The sequence below is a fragment of the Tamandua tetradactyla genome, chromosome 2, assembly GCF_023851605.1.
Source record: "Tamandua tetradactyla isolate mTamTet1 chromosome 2, mTamTet1.pri, whole genome shotgun sequence".
Classification (NCBI taxonomy): domain Eukaryota; kingdom Metazoa; phylum Chordata; class Mammalia; order Pilosa; family Myrmecophagidae; genus Tamandua; species Tamandua tetradactyla.
Genome location: NC_135328.1, coordinates 69,365,742 through 69,389,157, shown reverse-complemented (window position 1 = coordinate 69,389,157; position 23,416 = coordinate 69,365,742). Strand labels below are relative to the sequence as shown.

Below are 23,416 nucleotides of genomic sequence, written 5' to 3'. Positions count from 1 at the left end.
AGTTCAAATGAGATACAGGAGCTGAAACAACTAATTCAGAATGTACGAACAGACATGGGAAACCTCATCAAAAACCAAATCAATGAATTGAGGGAGGATATGAAGAAGGCAAGGAATGAATAAAAAGAAGAAATGGAAAGTCTGAAAAGTTAACAGCCACAAATGGGTAAATCACATCTCTGTGGACATAATCTAACCAAGTCAGATTAGTAATCTACAATACTGAATAGGAATTAGAAGGAACAGATGCTCCTAGAAGACTGTTTAGGGTTAAGATACGACTTTTTTTAGGGTACATAAATCCTTTCAAACCAGCACAGCATTTTTCTTTGGATGCCTTAGTTTGGTTTTTTTATGGCCTTAGAACTGTAAATTTGTAACTCAATATATTACCTTTATAACAGCCAAGCTATTTCTAGTATGTTACATTCCAGCAACACTAACAAAATAATACAGGAGTGTTTCTTTATTCTTTTTATTCTTTTTCTGGAGTAATGCAAATGTTCTAAAAATGATACTGTTGATGACTACATACCTAGGTGATGATATTGTGAACCACTGACTGTATACATCGGATACGCTGTATGGTTTGTATGCTGATTTGAAATTGTTATGTACCCCCACAAAAGCCAAGTTCTTCAAATTCCATCTTCTGGGGGCAGATCTATTGTTGGGTGGGACCCTTTGATTAGGGTGTTTCCATGGAGATGTGACCTGCCCATTCAGTTGTGTCTTAATCCACTTACTGGAGCCCTGTAAAAGGGGAACCTTTTGGATAAACCACAGATGCTTGGAGAGCCAACACACAGAGCAGAGAGGTGAAACCAGACAAAGACACTTGGAAATGCTTGGAGACAGAAACTCAGAGAGGAGGCCACTAGAACCAGGAGCTGAAAGCAATGAAACTCAGAAGCAAAGGGCCAGCAGATGTGCCTTCCCATGTGAAAGAGGAACCCCAGACATAATCAGCCTTTCTTGAGTGAAGGTATCCTCTTTTTGCTACCTCAATTTGGATACTTTCACCACCTTAGAATCGTAACTTGTAACTTAGTAAGTCTCCTTTATAAAAGCAAATCCATTTCTGGCACATTGCATCCTGGAAGCATAAGCAAACTGAAAGTGTGTGAGAATATCACAATAAAATTATACTTAAAAAAAAACTAATAAAAAAAATACACTAGAGGCATACAACAGCAGATGTAAAAAAGAAAAGAAAAAAGCAGAAAAAAATGAGCAATGCCTCAGGGATTTGAGTGACAGCACAATGCACATAAACACATGTCATAGGTATCTTAGTAGGAAAAGAGAAGGAAGAGGGGGTAGAAAAACTATTTCAGGAAATAACATCAGAAAATTTCCCAACTCTTATGAAAGATATAAATATACATGTCCAAGAAGCACAATGTATTCCAAACAGAATAATCCTAACAGGCCTACTCCAATACACATATAATCAGAATGTGCCAAAGACAAAGAAAGAATTCTGAAAGCAGCAAGATTGAAAAGTGATTCATCACATACAAGGGATGTGATGTTGTAGGTCTTATTGCAGGTTGTACAATATAAACCCCAGGGTAACTAGACAGAAAGTATTTTAAAAATATACAGAAACAGAAATGAGAAAGGATCAGTCAGGTATATCACAGAAGATCAACTATACCGAAAAGGAGATTGCAATCAAGAAAGAGACAAAAAAAAAAAAAAATTAAGAGATATAAAAACAAAAGGACAAAATGGCTGAAATAAGTACTGGCTTTAGAGTAATAACAGCGAAAGTCAGTGAATTAAACTCCCCAATCAAAAAGACACAGATTGGTAGACAGGATTTTATAAAAAAGCATGATCCAACTATTTGTTGTTTGTTTACAAGAGGCTCATCTTATACCCAAAGACACAAATAGGTGAAACTGAAATACTGGAAAAAGATATTCCATGCAAACAGTAACCAAAAAAAGAGCTGCAATATCAGGCAAAACAGACTAAGTCAAATTATAAGGTTGCAAAAAAAAAAACAAAAAAAAAACCACACACACTGAAAGGCTAAAAGATATGTGGAACTTGTTTGGATTTCAATTCAAAACCAACAAATAGTAAAAAAAAAACATTATGAGCAACTATATAAATCCGAACATTTGCAGGATATTTGATATGAAATTAGGTTTTGTTTGTTTTATGTGTGATAATGATATTGTGGTTATTTTTTTTTAAGGAAAAAAAATTTATTTAAGTTCCTAACTTTTTTAGAGGAGGGTTTAGCAAACTACAGGCTGTGGCTGCCTACATTCGTACAAACCAACAAACTAAGAATAGTGCTTACATTTTTAAATGATTAAGAAAAAAAATTAAAAGAATATTTCTTGACATGAAAATTTTATGAAATTCAAATTTCCAAAAAGGTTTATTGAAACATAGGTATGTTCATTTATTTATTGTCTATGGGCTTCTTTTCTAAAGCAGAAGAGCTGGAAAGCTGTGATAAAGACTGTGTCACCTGCAAAGGTTAAAGTACTCATTATTAAGCCCTTTATAAAAGAAGTTTACTGACCCATGTTTTAGAGCTACATACTGGAAGTATTTACAAATGAAATTACATGATACACAAGGTTTCTCTTAAGATAATATATTAGAAGTGGAGGGAAATGAACAAGAGGGCATGCATTGTTAATTCTTGAAGCTAGGTACAAATATTGTGAAGAAGGGTCATAATATTATTCTTTTATATAATAATTAATTATGGGAAGATGGCGGCTTAGTAAGACGCGCGGATCTTAGTTTCTTCTCCAGGACAGATACTAGGGGAGTAGAAACGATACAGAAAGCGCCCAAAGCCACAACAGAGAAAAAAAGACAGTGTACCCCATCCTGGAACAGCTGGCTGGCTGAGAGAAGCAGCTCGGGTGAGATCGCCGAGGCGCGCGGGCCTCACCGGGCGGGGTGGCAAGCGGCCGGAGTTACTCCCTTCCCCCTTCCCGGGCCGGCTGGGAGAATTGGAGAGGCGGTCCCCTGAAACCGCGGCGACTGGCGCCCACACCACGCGCGGCCCCCCCGACCAACTGAGAGAATTGGATCGGAAATCCCCAGGCCGCGGAGAACGGTGACGGGTGGGGGAGGCCCCTTTCAAACCCATGACTCCCGGGGAACGTGCACTGTCTCGGGCGGGCTGCTGCCGCTGGCGCCCTCCCGCCACGCTTGTCGCCCAGGGCCGACTAGGAAATTCGGACGGGCTCTTTCCCGGGCTGCGGCGACCAGCAACCCTCCCTGCGTTCGGACCCCGGGCCGGCTCAAGCCGCTTCGGCTAGCGAACCCCCCGGATGGCGAGAGTTTTCCAAAGTTTAAGGTCCCACAGCACCTTTTACTGGTGGGACCCGCAGACAAACGTGTGCCACGAGCGCCACCTACTGGGCAGGATAAGAAAAACAGAACCCAGAGATTTCACAGGAAAATCTTCCAAACTTTTGGATCCAATACCCAGGGAAATCTGTCTAAATGCGCAGACGCCAACAGAAGATAACGGATCACGCTCAAATAATTGAAAATATGGCCCAGTCAAAGGAACAAACCAATAGTTCAAATGAGATACAGGAGCTGAGACAACTAATGCTAAATATACGACCAGAAATGGAAAACCTCTTCAAAAACGAAATCGATAAATTGAGGGAGGACATGAAGAAGACATGGGCTGAGCATAAAGAAGAAATAGAAAAACTGAAAAAACAAATCACAGAACTTATGGAAGTGAAGGACAAAGTAGAAAAGATAGAAAAAACAATGGATACCTACAATGATAGGTTCAAAGAGACAGAAGATAGAATTAGTGATTTGGAGGATGGAACATCTGAATTCCAAAAACAAACAGAAACTATCGGGAAAAGAATGGAAAATTTGAACAGGGTATCAGGGAACTCAAGGACAATATGAACCGCACAAATATACGTGTTGTGGGTGTCCCAGAAGGAGAAGAGAAGGGAAAAGGAGGAGAAAAACTAATGGAAGAAATTATCACTGAAAATTTGCCAACTCTTATGAAAGACCTAAAATTACAGATCCAAGAAGTGCAGAGTACCCCAAAGAGATTAGACCCATTAGGCGTTCTCCAAGACACTTACTAGTTAGAATGTCAGAGGTCAAAGAGAGAGAGAGGATCTTGAAAGCAGCAAGAGAAAAACAATCCATCACATACAAGGGAAACCCAATAAGACTATGTGTAGATTTCTCAGCAGAAACCATGGAGGCTAGAAGACAGTGGGATGATATATTTAACTTACTAAAAGAGAAAAACTGCCAACCAAGACTCCTATATCCAGCAAAATTGTCCTTCAAAAATGAGGGAGAAATTAAAACATTCTCAGACAAAAAGTCACTGAGAGAATTTGTGACCAAGAGACCAGCTCTGCAAGAAATACTAAAGGGAGCACTAGAGTCAGATACGAAAAGACAGAAGAGAGAGGTATGGAGAAGAGTGTAGAAAGAAGGAAAGTCAGATATGATATATATATAATACAAAGGCAAAATGGCAGAGGAAAATATTATCCAAACAGTAATAACACTAAATATTAATGGACTGAACTCACCAATCAAAAGACATAGATTGGCAGAATGGATTAAAAAACAGGATCCTTCTATATGCTGTCTACAGGAAACACATCTTAGACCCAAAGATAAACATAGGTTGAAAGTGAAAGGTTGGGAAAAGATATTTCATGCAAATAACAACCAGAAAATAGCAGGAGTGGCTATAATAATATCCAACAAGTTAGACTTCAAATGTAAAACAGTTAAAAGAGACAAAGAAGGACACTATATACTAATAAAAGGAACAATTAAACAAGAAGACATAATAATCATAAATATTTATGCACCGAACCAGAATGCCCCAAAATACGTGAGGAATACACTGCAAACACTGAAAAGGGAAATAGACACAAATACCACAATAGTTGGAGACTTCAATTCCCCACTCTCATCAATGGACAGAACATCTAGACAGAGGATCAATAAAGAAATAGAGAATCTGAATATTACTATAAAGGAGCTAGACTTAATAGACATTTATAGGACATTACATCCCACAACAGCAGGATACACCTTTTTCTCAAGTGCTCATGGATCATTCTCCAAGATAGACCATATGCTGGGTCACAAAGCAAGTCTTAACAAATTTAAAAAGATTGAAATCATACACAACACTTTCTCGGATCATAAAGGAATGAAGTTGGAAATCAATAATAGGCGGAATGCCAGAAAATTCACAAATAACTGGAGGCTCAACAACACACTCTTAAACAACGAGTGGGTCAAAGAAGAAATTGCAAGAGAAATTAGTAAATACCTCGAGGCAAATGAAAATGAAAACACAACATATCAAAACTTATGGGATGCAGTAAAGGCAGTGCTAAGAGGGAAATTTATTGCCCTAAATGCCTATATCAGAAAAGAAGAAAAGGCAAAAATGCAGGAATTAACTGTTCAATTGGAAGAACTGGAGAAAGAACAGCAAACTAATCCCAAAGCAAGCAAAAGGAAAGAAATAACAAAGATCAGAGCAGAAATAAATGAAATTGAAAATATGAAAACAGTAGAGAAAATCAATAAGACCAGAAGTTGGTTCTATGAGAAAATCAATAAGATTGATGGGCCCCTATCAAGATTGACAAAAAGAAGAAGAGAGAGGATGCAAATAAATAAGATCAGAAATGGAAGAGGAGACATAACTACTGACCTCACAGAAATAAAGGAGGTAATAACAGGATACTATGAACAACTTTACGCTAATAAATACAACAATTTAGAGGAAATGGACGGGTTCCTGGAAAGACATGAACAACCAATTTTGACTCAAGAAGACATAGATGACCTCAACAAACCAATCACAAGTAAAGAAACTGAATTAGTCATTCAAAAACTTCCTAAAAAGAAAAGTCCAGGACCAGATGGCTTCACATGTGAATTCTACCAAACGTTCCAGAAAGAATTAGTACCAACTCTCCTCAAACTCTTCAAAAAAATCGAAGTGGAGGGAAAACTGCCTAATTCATTCTATGAAGCCAACATCACCCTCATACCAAAACCAGGCAAAGATATTACAAAAAAAGAAAACTACAGACCAATCTCTCTAATGAATACAGACGCAAAAATCCTCAATAAAATTCTAGCAAATCGTATCCAACAACACATTAAAAGAATTATACATCATGACCAAGCAGGATTCATCCCAGGTATGCAAGGATGGTTCAACATAAGAAAATCAATTAATGTAATACACCATATCAACAAATCAAAGCAGAAAAATCACATGATCATCTCAATTGATGCAGAGAAGGCATTCGACAAGATTCAACATCCTTTCCTGTTGAAAACACTTCAAAAGATAGGAATACAAGGGAACTTCCTTAAAATGATAGAGGGAATATATGAAAAACCCACAACTAATATCATCCTCAATGGGGAAAAATTGAAAACTTTCCCCCTAACATCAGGAACAAGACAAGGATGTCCACTATCACCACTATTATTCAACATCATGTTGGAGGTTCTAGCCAGAGCAATTAGACAAGAAAAAGAAATACAAGGCATCAAAATTGGAAAGGAAGAAGTAAAACTATCACTGTTTGCAGACGATATGATACTATACGTCGAAAACCCGGAAAAATCCACAACAAAACTACTAGAGCTAATAAATGAGTACAGCAAAGTAGCAGGTTACAAGATCAACATTCAAAAATCTGTAGCATTTCTATACACTAGTAATGAACAAGCTGAGGGGGAAATCAAGAAACGAATCCCATTTACAATTGCAACTAAAAGAATAAAATACCAAGGAATAAACTTAACTAAAGAGACAAAAAACCTATATAAAGAAAACTACAAAAAACTGCTAAAAGAAATCACAGAAGACCTAAATAGATGGAAGGGCATACCATGTTCATGGATTGGAAGACTAAATATAGTTAAGATGTCAATCCTACCCAATGCAATACCAATCAAAATCCCAACAACTTATTTTTCAGAAATAGAAAAACCAATAAGCAAATTTATCTAGAAGGGCAGGGTGCCCCGAATTGCTAAAAGCATCTTGAGGAAAAAAAACGAAGCTGGAGGTCTCGCGCTGCCTGACTTTAAGGCATATTATGAAGCCACAGTGGTCAAAACAGCATGGTATTGGCATAAAGATAGATATATCGATCAATGGAATCGAATAGAGTGCTCAGATATAGACCCTCTCATCTATGGACATTTGATCTTTGATAAGGCAGTCAAGCCAACTCACCTGGGACAGAACAGTCTCTTCAATAAATGGTGCCTAGAGAACTGGATATCCATATGCAAAAGAATGAACGAGGACCTGTATCTCACACCCTATACAAAAGTTAACTCAAAATGGATCAAAGATCTAAACATTAGATCTAATACCATAAAACAGAGGAAAATGTAGGGAGATATCTCATGAAACTTACAATTGGAGGCGGTTTTATGGACCTTAAACCTAAAGCAAGAGCACTGAAGAAGGAAATAAATAAATGGGAGCTCCTCAAAATTAAACACTTTTGTGCATCAAAGAACTTCATCAAGAAAGTAGAAAGACAGCCTACACAATGGGAGACAATATCTGGAAACGACATATCAGATAAACGTCTAGTATCCAGAATTTATAAAGAGATTGTTCAACTCAACAACAACAAAAAGACAGCCAACCCAATTACAAAATGGGAAAAAGACTTGAACAGATACCTATCAGAAGAGGAAATACAAATGGCCAAAAGGCACATGAAGAGATGCTCAATGTCCCTGGCCATTAGAGAAATGCAAATCAAAACCACAATGAGATATCATCTCACACCCACCAGAATGGCCATTATCAACAAAACAGAAAATGACAAGTGCTGGAGAGGATGCAGAGAAAGAGGCACACTTATCCACTGTTGGTGGGAATGTCAAATGGTGCAACCACTGTGGAAGGCAGTTTGGCGGTTCCTCAAAAAGCTGAACATAGAATAGCCATACGACCCAGCAATACCATTGCTGGGAATATACTCAAAGGACTTAAGGGCAAAGACACAAACGGACATTTGCACACCAATGTTTATAGCAGCGTTATTTACAATTGCAAAGAGATGGAAACAGCCGAAATCTCCATCAACAGAAGAGTGGCTAAACAAACTGTGGTATATACATACGATGGAATACTATGCAGCTTTAAGACAGGATAAACTTATGAAGCATGTAATAACATGGATGGACCTAGAGAACATTATGCTGAGTGAGTCTAGCCAAAAACTAAAGGACAAATACTGTATGGTCCCACTGATGTGAACAGACATTCGAGAATAAATTTGGAATATGTCCTTGATAACAGAGTCCAGCAGGAGGTAGAAACAGGGTAAGATAATGGCCAATTGGAGTTGAAGGGATACAGACGGTGTAACAGGACTAGATACAAAAACTCAAAAATGGACAGCACAATAATACCTAATTGTAAAGTAATCATGTTAAAACACTGAATGAAGCTGCATCTGAGCTATAGGTTTTTGTTTTGTTTTGTTTTGATTTTACTATTATTACTTTTATTTTTTTCTCTATATTAACATTCTATATCTTTTTCGGTTATGTTGCTAGTTCTTCTAAACCAATGCATATGTATTAAGAAATGATGATCATGCATCTATGTGATGATGTTAAGAATTAATGATTGCACATGTAGAATGGTATGATCTCTAAATGTTGGGTTAATTTCTTTTTTTCCGTTAATTAAAAAAAAAAAAAAAAAGAGAAGGGATAATTGGAGCTGAGGGATACAGACTGTACAACGGGACTGGATATAAAAACTCAGAAATGGACAGCACAATACTACCCAATTGTAATGCAATTATGTTAAAACACTGAATGAAGCTGCATGTGAGGTATAGGTTTTTTGTTTTTGTTTTTGTTTTTTTTTTTTCTTTCTATTATTGTTTTAATTCTTATTCTGTTGTCTTTTTATTTCTTTTTCAAATCGATGCAAATGTACTAAGAAATGATGAATATGCAACTATGTGATGTTATTAAGAATTACTGATTGTACATGTAGATTGGAATGATTTCTAATTGTTTTGTTAATTCTTTTTTTAATTAATAAAAAAAAGAGAGAAAAAACAACAACAACAAAAAAATAATTAATTATGGAATACCATGTCTCTACATTTCTATACATTCTATGGTTTCCAAATTTTTTAAAAAATCTATCTATCTTTGCATTGAAGATTTCACACAGACACAAAATTTAGAAACTCTTTAAAGGGATTAAATGAACAACATTTATGGGCCATATTATATTCTTATGTGTAACCCAAACTATTAAACTATTAAAACAAAAAAGTATACACACTGCACTGATAAAGCACATTTTATAACAAAGAACTATTAAGGTATACACAAATTCAGGAATATCACAATATCTACGGATGTACACAAATCACAGAAATTGACATTCACTAGTATTGACTACTCTTCAATAATGATACCAAAGCCCTAAACACATTTCTTCTGGATTGTCAATCTGCTCCATAAATACGGACATTACAGCTAAAAGATAAAGTAATACGTTTAGTTTTTCTGTATAAATAAGTTCCCTGCACAAAACAGCTGAAGAATCAAAATCAGTTACTTCCTTTATAACTGAATACCACTTTTTACATATACATATGTCAACTTTTACTGACAATGATGCATTTGTAATAGAGAACTACTAGAATTCACAGACTAAAAGTGATACAAAAAAGGTTCAAACTATCCTGCCATAGCTACAGGTAAAACAAAATAAACACTTGAGAAAATGCATATATGAATTTTACTTTTAAAAGGCTAAAATTTCTGCAAATAGAAAATTATCAACGAAAGCGTTGTACTCACCGGTATTTTTGTGGCCTTTTAGTATATAAAGTGGTACAGTACTGTCCAGTGAGAAAATGCAAATATTGTGGTCATTTCCTCCAGTGGCAATTAGTCCATGAGGATAGATGTCACTTGATGGTATGATGCATACACAAGATACAAAATTGGAGTGGCCACTCATACAGTGCATTTCTGTAAAGCCCCTGTTAGGACTGAAAATATATAATAATTAGTAAGATATACATTTGTCCCTTGACTTAACCCAGGACAAACTGCCAAAACAATCTGTATTATAGAGTACATATATATATTTTGAGGAACAGGGTCCAGAATTGAACCCAGGTGATACATATTCTTTTAAGAAAGCATTGCCTTAAATTAAATAATAAGTGGCTGATTTTCATTACCTGCTACAAAAGTTTACATCAATTTAGGAGAAGTTTAATTAGAGTTTTTTTGATAAAAGTATGTTAATTATATACTTAACATTAACATATTTACCTGTATTAAGTAGAAGGAAAAGGAAATAAACCAAAATATCATGAGTAGCTTTTTCTCTTTCTCAGTTTTCATTTCTACCCTAAGAAATCCCTGTTAAGTGAAAACTTTCATGCAATTAAAATAATGGAGTCCTCTATCAATAAGCCCTAAACACAGCGAGGACACTTTCACACTTTGAAGCATTAACTGGTACTAGTGAATATCAATCACTCCCAACATGCAAAAGAAGGACTAATACAGGATATATAAAAAATGGGTGCTCCACCTCAATTCTGGGGTTTGTTTATATGAAACTTATCCCCACAAAGGATAAGGTTAAGTAGGCTAAGCCTACTTAAAATTAGGCCTAAGAGTCACCCCCAGAGAACCTCTTCTGTTGCTCAGATGTGGCCTCTCTCTCTCTCTCTCAGCCAACATAGCAAGCAAACTCACTGCCCAACCCCTCTCTATGTGGGACATGACTCCCAGGTGTAGAAACCTCCCTGGCAACATGGGACAAGAATCCTAGAATGAGCTGGGACTCAGCATCAAGGGATTGAGAGAATCTTTTGACCAAAAGGGGGAAGAGTGAAATGAGACAAAAATAGAGTGTCACTCCAGCCAACACAACAAGCAAACTCAACACCCTCCCCCTGTCTATGTGGGACATGACTCCCAGGGGTGTGGATCTTCCTGGCAACATGGGACAGAAATCCTGGAATGAGCTGAGACTCAGCATCAAGGGATTGAGAAAAACCCTAGAATGAGCTGAAACTCAGCATCAAGGGATTGAGAAAACCTTCTTGACCAAAAGGAGGAAGAGTGAAATGAGACAAAGTGTCAATGGCTGAGAGATTTCAAACAGAGTCGAGAGGTTATCCTGGAGGTTACTCTTACGCATTAAGTAGATATCACCTTTTTATTCAAGATGTAGTGGAGAGGCTGGAGGGAACCGCCTGAAAATGTAGAGCTGTGTTCCAGTAGTCATGTTTCTTGATGATGATTGAATAATGATACAGCTTTCACAACGTGACTGTGTGATTGTAAAAACCTTGTGTCTGATGCTCCTTTTATCTACCATGTCAACAGAGGAGTAGAACATATGGAATAAAAATAAGGAATAGGGGGAACAAAGGTTAAAATAAATTTAGTTTGAAATGCTAGTGATAAATGAAAGTGAGGGTAAGGGGTATGGTATGTATAATCTTTTTTTTTTCTGTTATCGTTTTATTTCTTTTTCGGTTGTCTTTTTATTTCTTTTTCTGAATTGATGCAAATGTTCTAAGAAATGATGAAGGTGCAACTTATGATGATATTGAGAATTACTGATTATATATGTAAAATGGAATGATATGTTAATGTTTGTTCTTAATTTTTTTTAATTAGTAAATAAATTTAAAAAAATAGAGTATCAGTGGCTGAGAGATTTAAAACAGAGTCAAGAGGTTATCCTGACGCTTCTTCTTAACACATTACAGAGATATCCCCTTTTTAGTTTAAGGTGTATTAGAGAAGCTAGAGGCAAGTGCCTGAAACTGTAGAGCTGTATTTCAGTAGCCATGTTTCTTGAAGATGATTGTTTAATGATATAGCTTTCACAACGTGACTGTGTGATTGTGAAAACCTTGAGTCTGATGCTTCTTTCATCTACAGTATGGACAGACGAGTAAAAAATATGAATTAAAAATAAATAAATAATAGGGGGAACAAATATTAAAATAAATTGAGTAGGCTGAAATACTAGTGATCAATGAAAGGGAGTGGTAAGGGGTATAGAAAAAAAATAGGGGGAACAAAGGTTAAAATATATTGGGGGTGGGCCACAGTGGCTCAAGCAGGCAGAGTTCTCGCCTACCATGCCAGAGACCTGGGTTCATTTCCCAGTGCCTGCTCATGGAGAAAAAAAAGAAGTGTGTGTATATATACACACACACACACATATATATATGGGGTAGAAGGAAATACTAGTGGTCAGTGAGAGGGAGGGGCAAGGGGTATGGTATGTATGAGTTTTTTCTATTTTCTTTTTATTTCTTTTTCTGGAGTGATACAAACATTCTAAAAAATGATCATGGATGACGAATATACTACTATGTGATGATACTGTATTTTGCATGTTAAGAATGTGTTTGTATGTTGGTTTGTCAATAAAAATAAAAAATTAAAAAAAAACAACTAACTTAAAAAAAATGGATGCTGCAAGGGACAAAGAGTATATTAACAACTGTGTTGGGATTAGAATGGTTAACAATCTGTATACACAACAGTCACTTAGCCTCACTGCCTTACAAGTATGGTATTATGTGGAAGGCATTGTGCCAGTTTGAAAGGATTTATGAACCTTAGAAAAGACATGTTTTAATTCTAACCAATCTTGTGAGAACAACTGTTTTTCTAATCCCTATTCAGTAGCATAGGTTGGAAACTTGATTAGGTTATCACCACAGAGATTTGACTCAATCAATTGTGGGTATTAAGCTTGATTAGATGGAGATGTGTCCTGATTAGTTTACTGGAATCCTATAAAAGAGGAGACATTTTGGAGAGAGAGTTCCTTTTGAGAACAAGGAGAGCGCTGCAGAATCATGGAAGAGCCATGAGGCTGACAGTCCGCCAGCCAGAGATCTTTGGAAATGAAGAAGGAGAAAGCCCCGGAGGAGCTTCAAGAAGCAAGAGGCCTGGAGGGGAAATGAGAAGGCATTCCCATGTTCACCATGCGCCCATCCAGCTGAGAGAGAAACCCTGAACCTCATCAGCCTTCTTGAACCAAGATATCTTTCCCTTGATGCCTTAGATCAGACATTTCTATAGACTTGCCTTAATTGAGACATTTCCACAGCCTAACAACTGTAAATTTGCAACTTACTAAATTCCCCTTTTTAAAAACCATTCCATTTCTAATATATTACATTCCGGCAGCTAGGAAACTAGAACAGGCATTAAGTTAACAGCTGAGAGGGATATAAAGAATTATACTACTAACTCAAGCTAGATCAAAAGATTTAAAATCTAGTTGCAGGAAATAAAACAAGTTCACAGAAAGAGATGAGACTCCCAGATAAAGGTTGAACATAATTATCAGTTTCTGCTCCCTTCTCAAACCCCACTAGAACAATTTTATATCTGTATCTATACATACACAAATAAAACATATATTTATATATACATATATAAATTTTTTAAAAAAAGAAAGGCATAAGCCCTGAGTGAATGTGAGAAAAGAACAGAATACTGGAAGCTGACAGAAAAGTAGTGAAGGACTTTAGCAGTAGGCTGCAAGAAAAATGGAGAACCAATTTACCAGTGAGTTCCCAAAAGGTTAAATAATCAGCAAGACCCCAAACCAACCAAGGTGGTAGAGTGAGATGTTTGAGGGATCCGTCCCTCCACAGAAGCTCTGAACAACCAGCAAGAACCGGCAGAACATCTTTCTCAAAATTCCAGAGAACAGTTAAAGGTTTGCAATAACAGGGTGAGCTGAATCAAGAAAAAGGAAAATTAAAAACAGCAGTATATTACAGCATGCTTGCTGATCCCTCTCCTCTTCCCTTACCTGCATAGCACAGACCCAGGCTGTGCTTCCAGTGAGGTTCCCTGATACTGGTTCCAGAAGGAACAGAGTAATCCCTGTGAACACATGGGTGCATGTATGTCTGTGCCTCGCACCTAGGGCTGCTCACAGAGCTTTCCAAACAACGTCACATTATTGTCAAAGTTCAGCTGCCTGGGGCAAAGGAGTGCCATGTTGGGACATAAACTGAAGCACCCTGGATCCTGAGGAAACACTGTTTCCTACAGCAAAAAGGATATTTGTATCCATGTAAATGGGGGAATTCCTAGTGCCACATACACATACCTAGACAAGGTCCACGTGCAGAAGAGACTGGGGGGATGTTGTGCTTTTGCCTCAGACCATTCTCAAAACTCATTATTAAGGCCACTGAGCTCTGAATAAGAGCACCTGTTCAAGCCAATGGGCAAAGAAAGGGAAGGCATTTTCTGTTTTCCTTTTTTAATTGTTGTTGTTAGTTCCTGGCAGTCAATGAACTCTGTACAACACTGAATAGATACAAACTTAAGGAACAAACACCTCAGATACTAAATTCTAAAGAGAACATATTAAAATATCAAAATGTCCAGGATTCCAGAGTGATTTGAACAGTGAATAAAGAAGTATTTGCAAAATCCCCTGGGGGAATGGTGAGAAAGGGAGAAAATTCAACTTTCCCATTTGAATGTCAGGAATGACATTCTTCCAAGCAGTGGGGACAACCAAATCAATAGGTTGAGCCCTCAATCTTGGTGTTTGTTCACATGAAACTTATCCCTGCAAAGGAAAGGCTAAGCCTACTTAATTAGGCCTAGGAGTCACCCCCAGAGAACCTCTTTTGTTGCTCAGATGTGGCCTCTCTCTCAGCCAACACAGAAAGCAAACTCACTGCCATTCCCTCTTCTACATGGGACATGACTCCCAGGGGTGTAAACCTCCCTGGCAAAAATGGGAAAGAAATCCTAGAATGAGCTGGGATTAGCATCAAGGGATTGAGAAAGCTTTCTTAACTGAAAGGAAGAGAGAAATGAGACAAAATAGAGTGTCAGTGGCTGAGCAATTTCAAACAATGTCAAGAGGTTACCCAGGAGGTTATTCTTACACATTACACAGATATTCCCCCTTTTAGCTTAAGGTGTGTTCAGTAGCTAGAGGGAAGTGCCTGAAATTGTAGAGCTGTGTTTCAGGAGCCATGTTTCTTGAAGATGCTTGTATAATGATAGAGCTTTCACAATGTGACTGTGTGATTGTGAAAACCTTGTGTCTGATGCTCTTTTTATCTATGGTATGGACAGATGAATGAAAATATGGATAAAAAAACAAATAATGGGGGAACAAATGTTAAAATAAATAGAGTAGACTGAAGTACTAGTGGTCAATAAGAGGGAGTGGTAAGGGGTATGGTATGCATGAGTTTTTTTCTTTTTCTTTTTCTTTCTTTTTCTGGAGTGACGCAAATGTTCTCAGAAATGATCATGGTGATGAATACACAACTATGAGATGATATTGTGAGCCACTGATTGTACACCAAGTATGGAATGTTCATATGTTAAGAATGTTTGTATTTGTATGTTGTTTTCTCACTAAAAATATTTTAAAAAATAATAATAAGGAAAAAAATGTTGGGGGTTCAACAAAAAAATTACAAACATACAAAGAGACAGGAAATTATAGTTCATACAAAGAAGAAGAAAGCATTAGAACCATTAATAAAGAGGACCAGATCTGGGACATACCAAAGATGTGTCCTAAATGTGTTCAAATGCTAACATTAAAATGGACAAAGAACTAATGGCAACTTTAGTCTGTTTAACTAACTTTAGTTAGTTCCTAAAGGATATCAGGAAATAAAAAACAGATGACACAAGAGAATATCAACAGACAAATCACGAAAAGGAACCAGAGCTGAAGACCACAGTTACAGAAACAAAAGTCCCTAGAGGGGTTCAGCAGCAGATCGGAGCCAGCAGAGGAAAAAATTGATAAATCTGAAGATAAGACAACTGAAACCATTAGTCCAAGGAGTAGAAGAAAAAGGAATGAAAAAAGTGAGTAGAGCCTGAGAGACGGGTAGACACCAACAAGGGTACCAATATACACACTGTAGGAGTCCTAGAAAGAAAAGAAAGAAAGGGGCCGAGTTAATTTTCAAAGGCATAATGGCTGAAAACTTCCCAAATTTAATGATACCTGATTATACACATTTAAGCAGCTCAATAAACCTCAAACAGGAAAAACCCAAATAGACACATATCAAGACCTATAATCAGATTGTCAAATGCCAAAGACAGAAAATTCATTCTGAAAGTCACAAGAGGCAGCATGTCATATACAAATGAGCCTCAAAAAGACTAAGTACCAATCTCTCAGCAGAAACCATGGAGGCAAGAAGGCACTGTGGGATAATATTCAAGAATTTTATAACTGGCAAAACTGCCTTTCAGAAATGAGGGAGATATTAACACATTCCCAGAAAACAAAAGCCGATGGACTTCACCACCACTAAAGCAGCCCTATAAGAAATGCTAAAGGGAGATCTTCAGGTTGAAAGGAAAGGACATTAGACAATAAAAGGAGCTTCATGATAAAGATCTCCAGTATCAGATAATGACACAGGTACATATAAATGCCAGTACAAATGTAGCTTTGGTTTATATCTCCACTTTTCACTTCCTACAAGATTTAAAATGCAAATTCATAAAACATAATGATAAATCAATGGTCTGGGACTCAAAACGTATAAATACGCAATTTGTGAAAAGAACTACAGAAAGGTGAGGGGATACAGGAGTTTGCGGAACATAATTGTATATGGTATTGAAGTTCAGTTGGTATCAGACCAACAAGATTGTTACAGATTTGGGATGTAAAGCATAGTGGATATAAGGTTTCTATCTGGGGTCATGGGAAAGCGCTGGTAATGGATGTTGGCCAAGCTAATGCAATATTATGAATGTGATTAATTCCACTGAATGGTATGCTTAGGAATAACTGAGATGAGAAAGTCTATGCTGTATAAATGTTTTCATAATTTAAAAAAAGGGCAACTAAAAAGAAATAGCTTAAATACAATGCATGATCTTGAATGAGATCTGAAATATAGGAGAAAAGGCTCAAAAGGACAATTTTGGGACAGATGAAAAAACTGTAATACAAACCATAAGCTTGTTAAATTTCTTGATAACCATACTTAAGGTAGTTACATAAGTGACTATCTTTGTTCTTAGGAAATGTTTTGGGTATTATTATGTATTAAGGATTATGATACATAATGTTTAGAAAATAGATAAATAGATGTATGGCTGGTTGGATACATGGATGGATAGAATGACATGGCAAATGTGGCAAACTATTAAAATTGGGGAGGTATGTTGGTGTTCTTCGTATTGGTTTTCTATTAATTTTGTACCTGTCACGTAAGTTTGAAATAATTTCAAAATAAAAAACTAAGGGAAAAAAAATAGCAGCACTAGGTACTACTAGAAATGGACAAAGAGGTAGGAACTAGAGTAAGGAAGACTAATTTAAAGTCTTAAGAAGCAGTCAGAAGTTGAATCATGTGAAAAAACCTTCAAAGGAAGATATGTGGTAGTTACTATTTTTAACTCTACTTTTGTTTTAGTGTTTCATTTCTTTAAAACGTGCTTTTAGAAACCATTTATCAATAATTAGATTTTTAAAAAAAGGTAAAAGACAGGATATGTTCAAAAATCTATAAATGTAAAGCATTAAATCTATCTATGTATCCCTTAGTACTTCCTAGTATGGATGCTTGTAATCAACTCTGTAGTAGTCTGTAAAGTTCTTATGGGCAGAATCCATATCTGATTCTTCTTTGCATCTTCCCTAGTTCCTTTCACAATGTTTTACATGTGGTAAGCACTAAGTATTTCCTGAACTAATGAAAAAATATTTAAGGTATTGAGTAGAGTGGGGGTGGCTGGCCCTTTTTTTGGAGTTAAGGTATCGTTCCCTTGATGCCTTATGTTGGACATTTTCATGGCCTTAGAACTGTAAACTTGCAACTTAATAAATTCTCCTTTTTAAAAGCATTCCATTTCAGGTATATTACATTATGGCAGCATTTAAAAAACTAATACAGATTTAGTACCAGACAAATAGGATGCTACTGTGCTTTGCAAATACCAAACATGTTAGTGCAGCTTTTTAAATGGATAAGGGGAAGATTCTAGAAGAAATGTGATAGACTTGATAGAAAAGGCCTAGCATTCTTTCAAGAGACTATTGGTACAAATGTAGAAAATGCAGTGTGGCTGCTCCTTAAAGCTTACAGTAAAATGCGAGAGGAAAGAGATAAGTTGAGAATTGAACTCTTGGATACAAAGAAAATAAAAATTGGTGTTCTAGAAAATTCTGGGCTTCCAGAAGGTGAGACTTCAGTGAATAGGGCCCCACATGAGGATTTATCCAATCATGGAAGTAGTCAGCCATCACAGGACAAGTATGAATTGGAGATGGAGTTATCCAGAAAGGATCTGTGGAAAATCCTTTTGTCTGATGGGCCTGATCCCAGTATACTGTATAGAAAACCAAGAGTGTTGTGGGATCTATATAAACAGAACCACTGCCCCATCTGGACCAAAAAGGACAGAAAACAGACCAAGCAAAGTAAAAATGGCTTCAGAGGCAAAATCATGGAAACTAAGGTGAGGAACCAGGAAACCTCAGCCAGGAGAGTGGACCTACCCATACATACGGAGAGGGTGCAATTGCCCTGGAAGCAGAGGGTGGCCCTGCTGCTTCATTGTTCAGGAAGAGTAGTGCCACCTCAAGACTCAGAGAGAGAGGAGCACATAAAATGAGGATTGGGGGGAGCCAGGCTGCCACCCCATTGTTCTGGGGGGCTTGAGCATGTGCCCCAAGATTGCAGAGAGCCTGGATGCAGCCCCAATATATGAAGAGGGTGGAGCTGAGAAAAAGGTGGTCCCCCAACAAGCCCTAGTGTTGCAACTCACCCGAACATTTGGAGAGAGAATAAGGCCATTGCACAGGCCCTTTGAAAGGATGGGACAGCCGCTTTCTAAAGCTGCAAGGATAAGTGGCTCTTGAACTTTGAAATCCAATGGAGTTTTGTCCCAAAGGTTTTCAGAATTGTTTGGATCTGATTTTTCCCCATGGCAATAAGAACATGTATTCTATGACTGTTTCTCCTTTATATACTGGCAACAAATAAATTGTTTTGTATTCACAAGTCCAGACCCAGTGGAGAATTTTGCCTTAGAACAGACATACCTGTAACAAACTTTGATGAGATTTTGTATTGATTTTGATTTGTATTATAACCGAAATGGTTTAAGGCCTTTGTAATATTGTGATGGAATGAATGAATTTTGTATGTGGAAAAAAAACATGTCTTTTTGAGTGGTTCAGAGGATGGAATGTGCTGGTCTGAAAGTATAATGTACTTCACAAAAGCCATGTTTTAATCCTGACCCAATCTTGTGGGAACAGCCATTTCTTTTAATCCTCATTCAATACCATAGGGTGGGAATTTTCATTAGATTATCACCCTAGAGATGTGGTGTGCCCAATTATGTCTGTGACATTTTGATTAGATGGAGCTGTGATTCCACCCAGTCCAGGTGGGTCTTGATTAGTTTATTGGAGTCCTTTAAAAGAGGAAACATTTTGGAGAAATGACAGATGCTTCAGAGCCAACAGAGAGAGCAAATGTAGATGCCTGGAGAATGGCTGCTTCAGAGAACAGGGACATCCATATTTGGAGATGCCTGGAGCCCAGCAGACATCACCATGAGATGTTAAGCAAGCCAGAACCTGGAGAGAACCAAGGGAAGCCAAGAGATGAAAGAAGCCAGCCCAGAGAAGCAAAGTGAAGAACCCTCACAGGAACAGAGGTTGAAAGCAATGGAGCCCACGAGCCAGGGACTAGCAGTTGCCAGCCACGTGACTTCTCAGCTGATAGAGGTGCTCCTGACCCATCCATCTTTTTTGAGTGAAGGTAATTCTCCTGTTGGTGCCTTAATTTGGACACTTTCCCTTCCTGAGAACTGCAAACTTGTAAATTATCAAATTCCCTTTTAAAAAGCCATTCCAGTTCTGGTATACAGCACTCCAGCAGCTTGCAAACTAGAACAACTTATAGAAAAACTAACTTAAAAATAATGTCATTAACATCCTTAGGGATATAAAAGAAGATACTGTAACCATAAAAGAACACAATTTTACAAAAAGCAAGGCAATCTCCCAGAAAGTATAGGAAAAAAGATTGAAAGTGAGATTTATAAAAATAGGACATACATGCAGATAAAAACACTTTCAGAAAAAAAAAAGTACAGAGAAAATGCAGAGGCAGAAACAAAGGAATTTATTTAAGAAAATTTCCCAGAACTCACTGACATCAGTTTTCAGATTAAAAGGACTAACTAGTTAGGGCCTGAAAACAGACAGAAAAAATAAAAAAATAAAAGGTCAAGATTCAAAACAGCTTCAGAATTCTCAACAGCAACACCAGATGCTAGAATTACAATGGAGCATGAGTTCAAAGTTCTGAAAGAAAATTATTTTCAAATCAGAACGCTATAACTATTCAAATTATTATTTAAGTACTAAGGCAGAATAAAAGCATTTTTAGATTTACAAGGTCTTAATATATAAGTTGTCAATATTTCAGGAAGCTCCCAGAGGATCTGCTTCAAAAAGGCAATGACAAAACCAACAAAGACGAAGTTACAGTTATAGGATGTTGATAGTAGAAATGAGGATGAAGAGAGATTCCATGATTACTGTTTATCAGGGACAGAAAGACTAAGTCTAAAGTCTGGATGAAATTGTAAGATAGTTGATACGTTCAAATGCCTAGAGTGGAAATTTAGACAACTAGCAAAGAATTTGAAGTTCAATTAATGATAAATACACAAATATATAGAAAATCAGCAAATTAGAAAAACAAAAATAAGGTAATAGTTTCAGGGAAAATTAAATAAAATTGGATTAAATTAAATGTACAGGAAAAATTACCATAGCTTGTTCTGCAGCTAAGTATAGACAGAATTGACACAATCATAATTAGGCAAATGCAACATAATGGTTTAGTCAAAATTACGTTGAGCTACATTATATTATAAGGATCAGGGCACAGAAAAGATGCATGTGTGATGGAGGTGTGTGGAAGGCAGAAAGACATGTAAATTTTCACATTAAATAGTAAGAACTAATAATTATAAAAGGAAAAAAAGAAAAACAAATAGTCACACAACCATTCTATATATAGACATGGAAGTAAAATGCAAAAATAATTAGATGAAAATGTTTACCTTCCAGAAAGGAAATGGGGGATGAGATGGGAATTGCTGTTTTCTCAAAAAAAAAAAACAAACAAACAAAAAATCTCACAGAACTATTTGACTAAGGAGAGGTCATTTTCAGCCTTGGTATGTTCAGGGAATATACAACACATGACCTGAAATCTTATGTTGTGTCTTTAACTGGGTTGTTTTCAAAAGGCAAAGCTGCTGAAGCCTTACTTTACCTCATCCAACCCTAAAGTAGGTCCGTTACAGACTGTGGAAATTCAGTTTATTTCAGAGGGTTTATAGAGGCCTGAAGCAGTCTGAAACAATGTCGTATTAACTGACTGAATTCAAAGTACAATTAAAAAGTGTCTCTCCGGCTGGGGGAATTGGATTGGAGGTCTCCAAAGCCGCGGAGACCGGCGACAGGGGTCCCTTCCACACAAGTGGCTTCCTGGTCCGGCTGGGAACGTTGGATAGGCACGAGCCCAAGCCGTGGCGGCCGGTGCCCCCCTGCCACGCTTGGCGTCCCGGGCCGGCTGGGAGATTTGGACTGGCACTCCCCCAAGTCGCGGAGGGCGGCGATCCTCCCCACACGCGGATTCCCGGGCCACCTGGGAGATTCGTATTGGCACTCCCCCAAGCCACTTCGGCTGGCGAACCTCCCCCACAGTGAGAGTTTTCCAAAGTTAAAGGAGCCACAGTCTCTTTTACTGGTGGGACCCGCAGACAGATGAGCACCACAAGCACCACCTACTGGGCAGGATAAGAAAAACAGAGCCCAGAGATTTCACAGAAAAATCTTTCAACCTGCTGGGTCTCAGACCCAGGGAAATCTGATTAAATGCCCAGACGCCAGCAGAAAATAACGGATCACGCTCAGAAAATTGAAGATATGGCCCAGTCAAAGGAACAAACCAATAGTTCAAATGAGATACAGGAGCTGAGACAACTAATTCTCAATATACAAACAGAAATGGAAAACCTCTTCAAAAACCAAATCAATAAATTGAGGGAGGACATGAAGAAGACATGGGCTGAACAAAAAGAAGAAATAAAAAAGCTGAAAAAACAAATCACAGAACTTATGGGAGTGAAGGACAAAGTAGAAAAAATGGAAAAAACAATGGATACCTACATGATAGATTTAAAGAGACTGAAGCTACAATTAGTGAACTGGAGGATGGAACATCTGAATTCCAAAAAGTAACAGAAACTATAGGGAAAAGAATGGAAAAATTCGAACAGGGGATCAGGGAACTGAATGACAATATGAAGTGCACAAATATACGTGTTGTGGGTGTCCCAGAAGGAGAAGAGAAGGGAAAAGGAGGAGAAAAACTAATGGAAGAAATTATCACTGAAAATTTCCCAACTCTTATGAAAGACCTAAATTACAGATCCAAGAAGTGCAGCGCACCCCAAAGAGAATAGACCCAAATAGGCGTTCTCCAAGACACTTACTAGTTAGAATGTCAGAGGTCAAAGAGAAAGAAAGGATCTTGAAAGCAGCAAGAGAAAAACAACCCATCACACACAAGGGAAAGCCAATAAGACTATGTGTAGATTTCTCAGCAGAAACCATGGACGCTAGAAGACAGTGGGATGACATACTTAAATTACTAAAAGAGAAAAACTGCCAACCAGGACTCCTATATCCAGCAAAATTGTCCTTCAAAAATGAGGGAGAAATTAAAACATTTTCAGACAAAAAGTCACTGAGAGAATTTGTGACCAAGAGACCAGCTCTGCAAGAAATACTAAAGGGAGCACTAGAGTCAGATACGAAAAGACAGAAGAGAGAGGTATGGAGAAGAGTGTAGAAAGAAGGAAAATCAGATATGATATATATAATACAAAAGGCAAAATGGTAGAGGAAAATATTATCCAAACAGTAATAACACTAAATGTTAATGGATTGAATTCCCCAATCAAAAGACATAGACTGGCAGAATGGATTAAAAAACAGGATCCTTCTATATGTTGTCTACAGGAAACACATCTTAGACCCAAAGATAAACATAGGTTGAAAGTGAAAGGTTGGGAAAAGATATTTCATGCAAATAACAACCAGAAAAGAGCAGGAGTAGCTATACTAATATCTAACAAATTAGACTTCAAATGTAAAACAGTTAAAAGAGACAAAGAAGGACACTATCTACTAATAAAAGGAACAATGAAACAAGAAGACATAACAATCATAAATATTTATGCACCAAACCAGAATACCCCCAAATACGTGAGGAAT

The 23,416-nt window shown here is 37.3% G+C and overlaps 1 protein-coding gene across 3 annotated transcripts in view; it reads right to left on the bottom strand.

Moving 5' to 3' along the window:
- PLAA (phospholipase A2 activating protein) overlaps positions 1-23,416 on the bottom strand; it is a 107,751-nt gene that overhangs the window by 57,348 nt on the left and 26,987 nt on the right. For all 3 annotated transcript variants that reach the window (XM_077147998.1, XM_077147996.1, XM_077147997.1), the window contains exon 2: positions 9,886-10,079. In XM_077147998.1, the coding sequence (XP_077004113.1) occupies positions 9,886-10,057 (172 nt within the window). In that variant the 5' untranslated portion in view covers positions 10,058-10,079. The remainder of the gene's footprint in view (positions 1-9,885; positions 10,080-23,416) is intronic.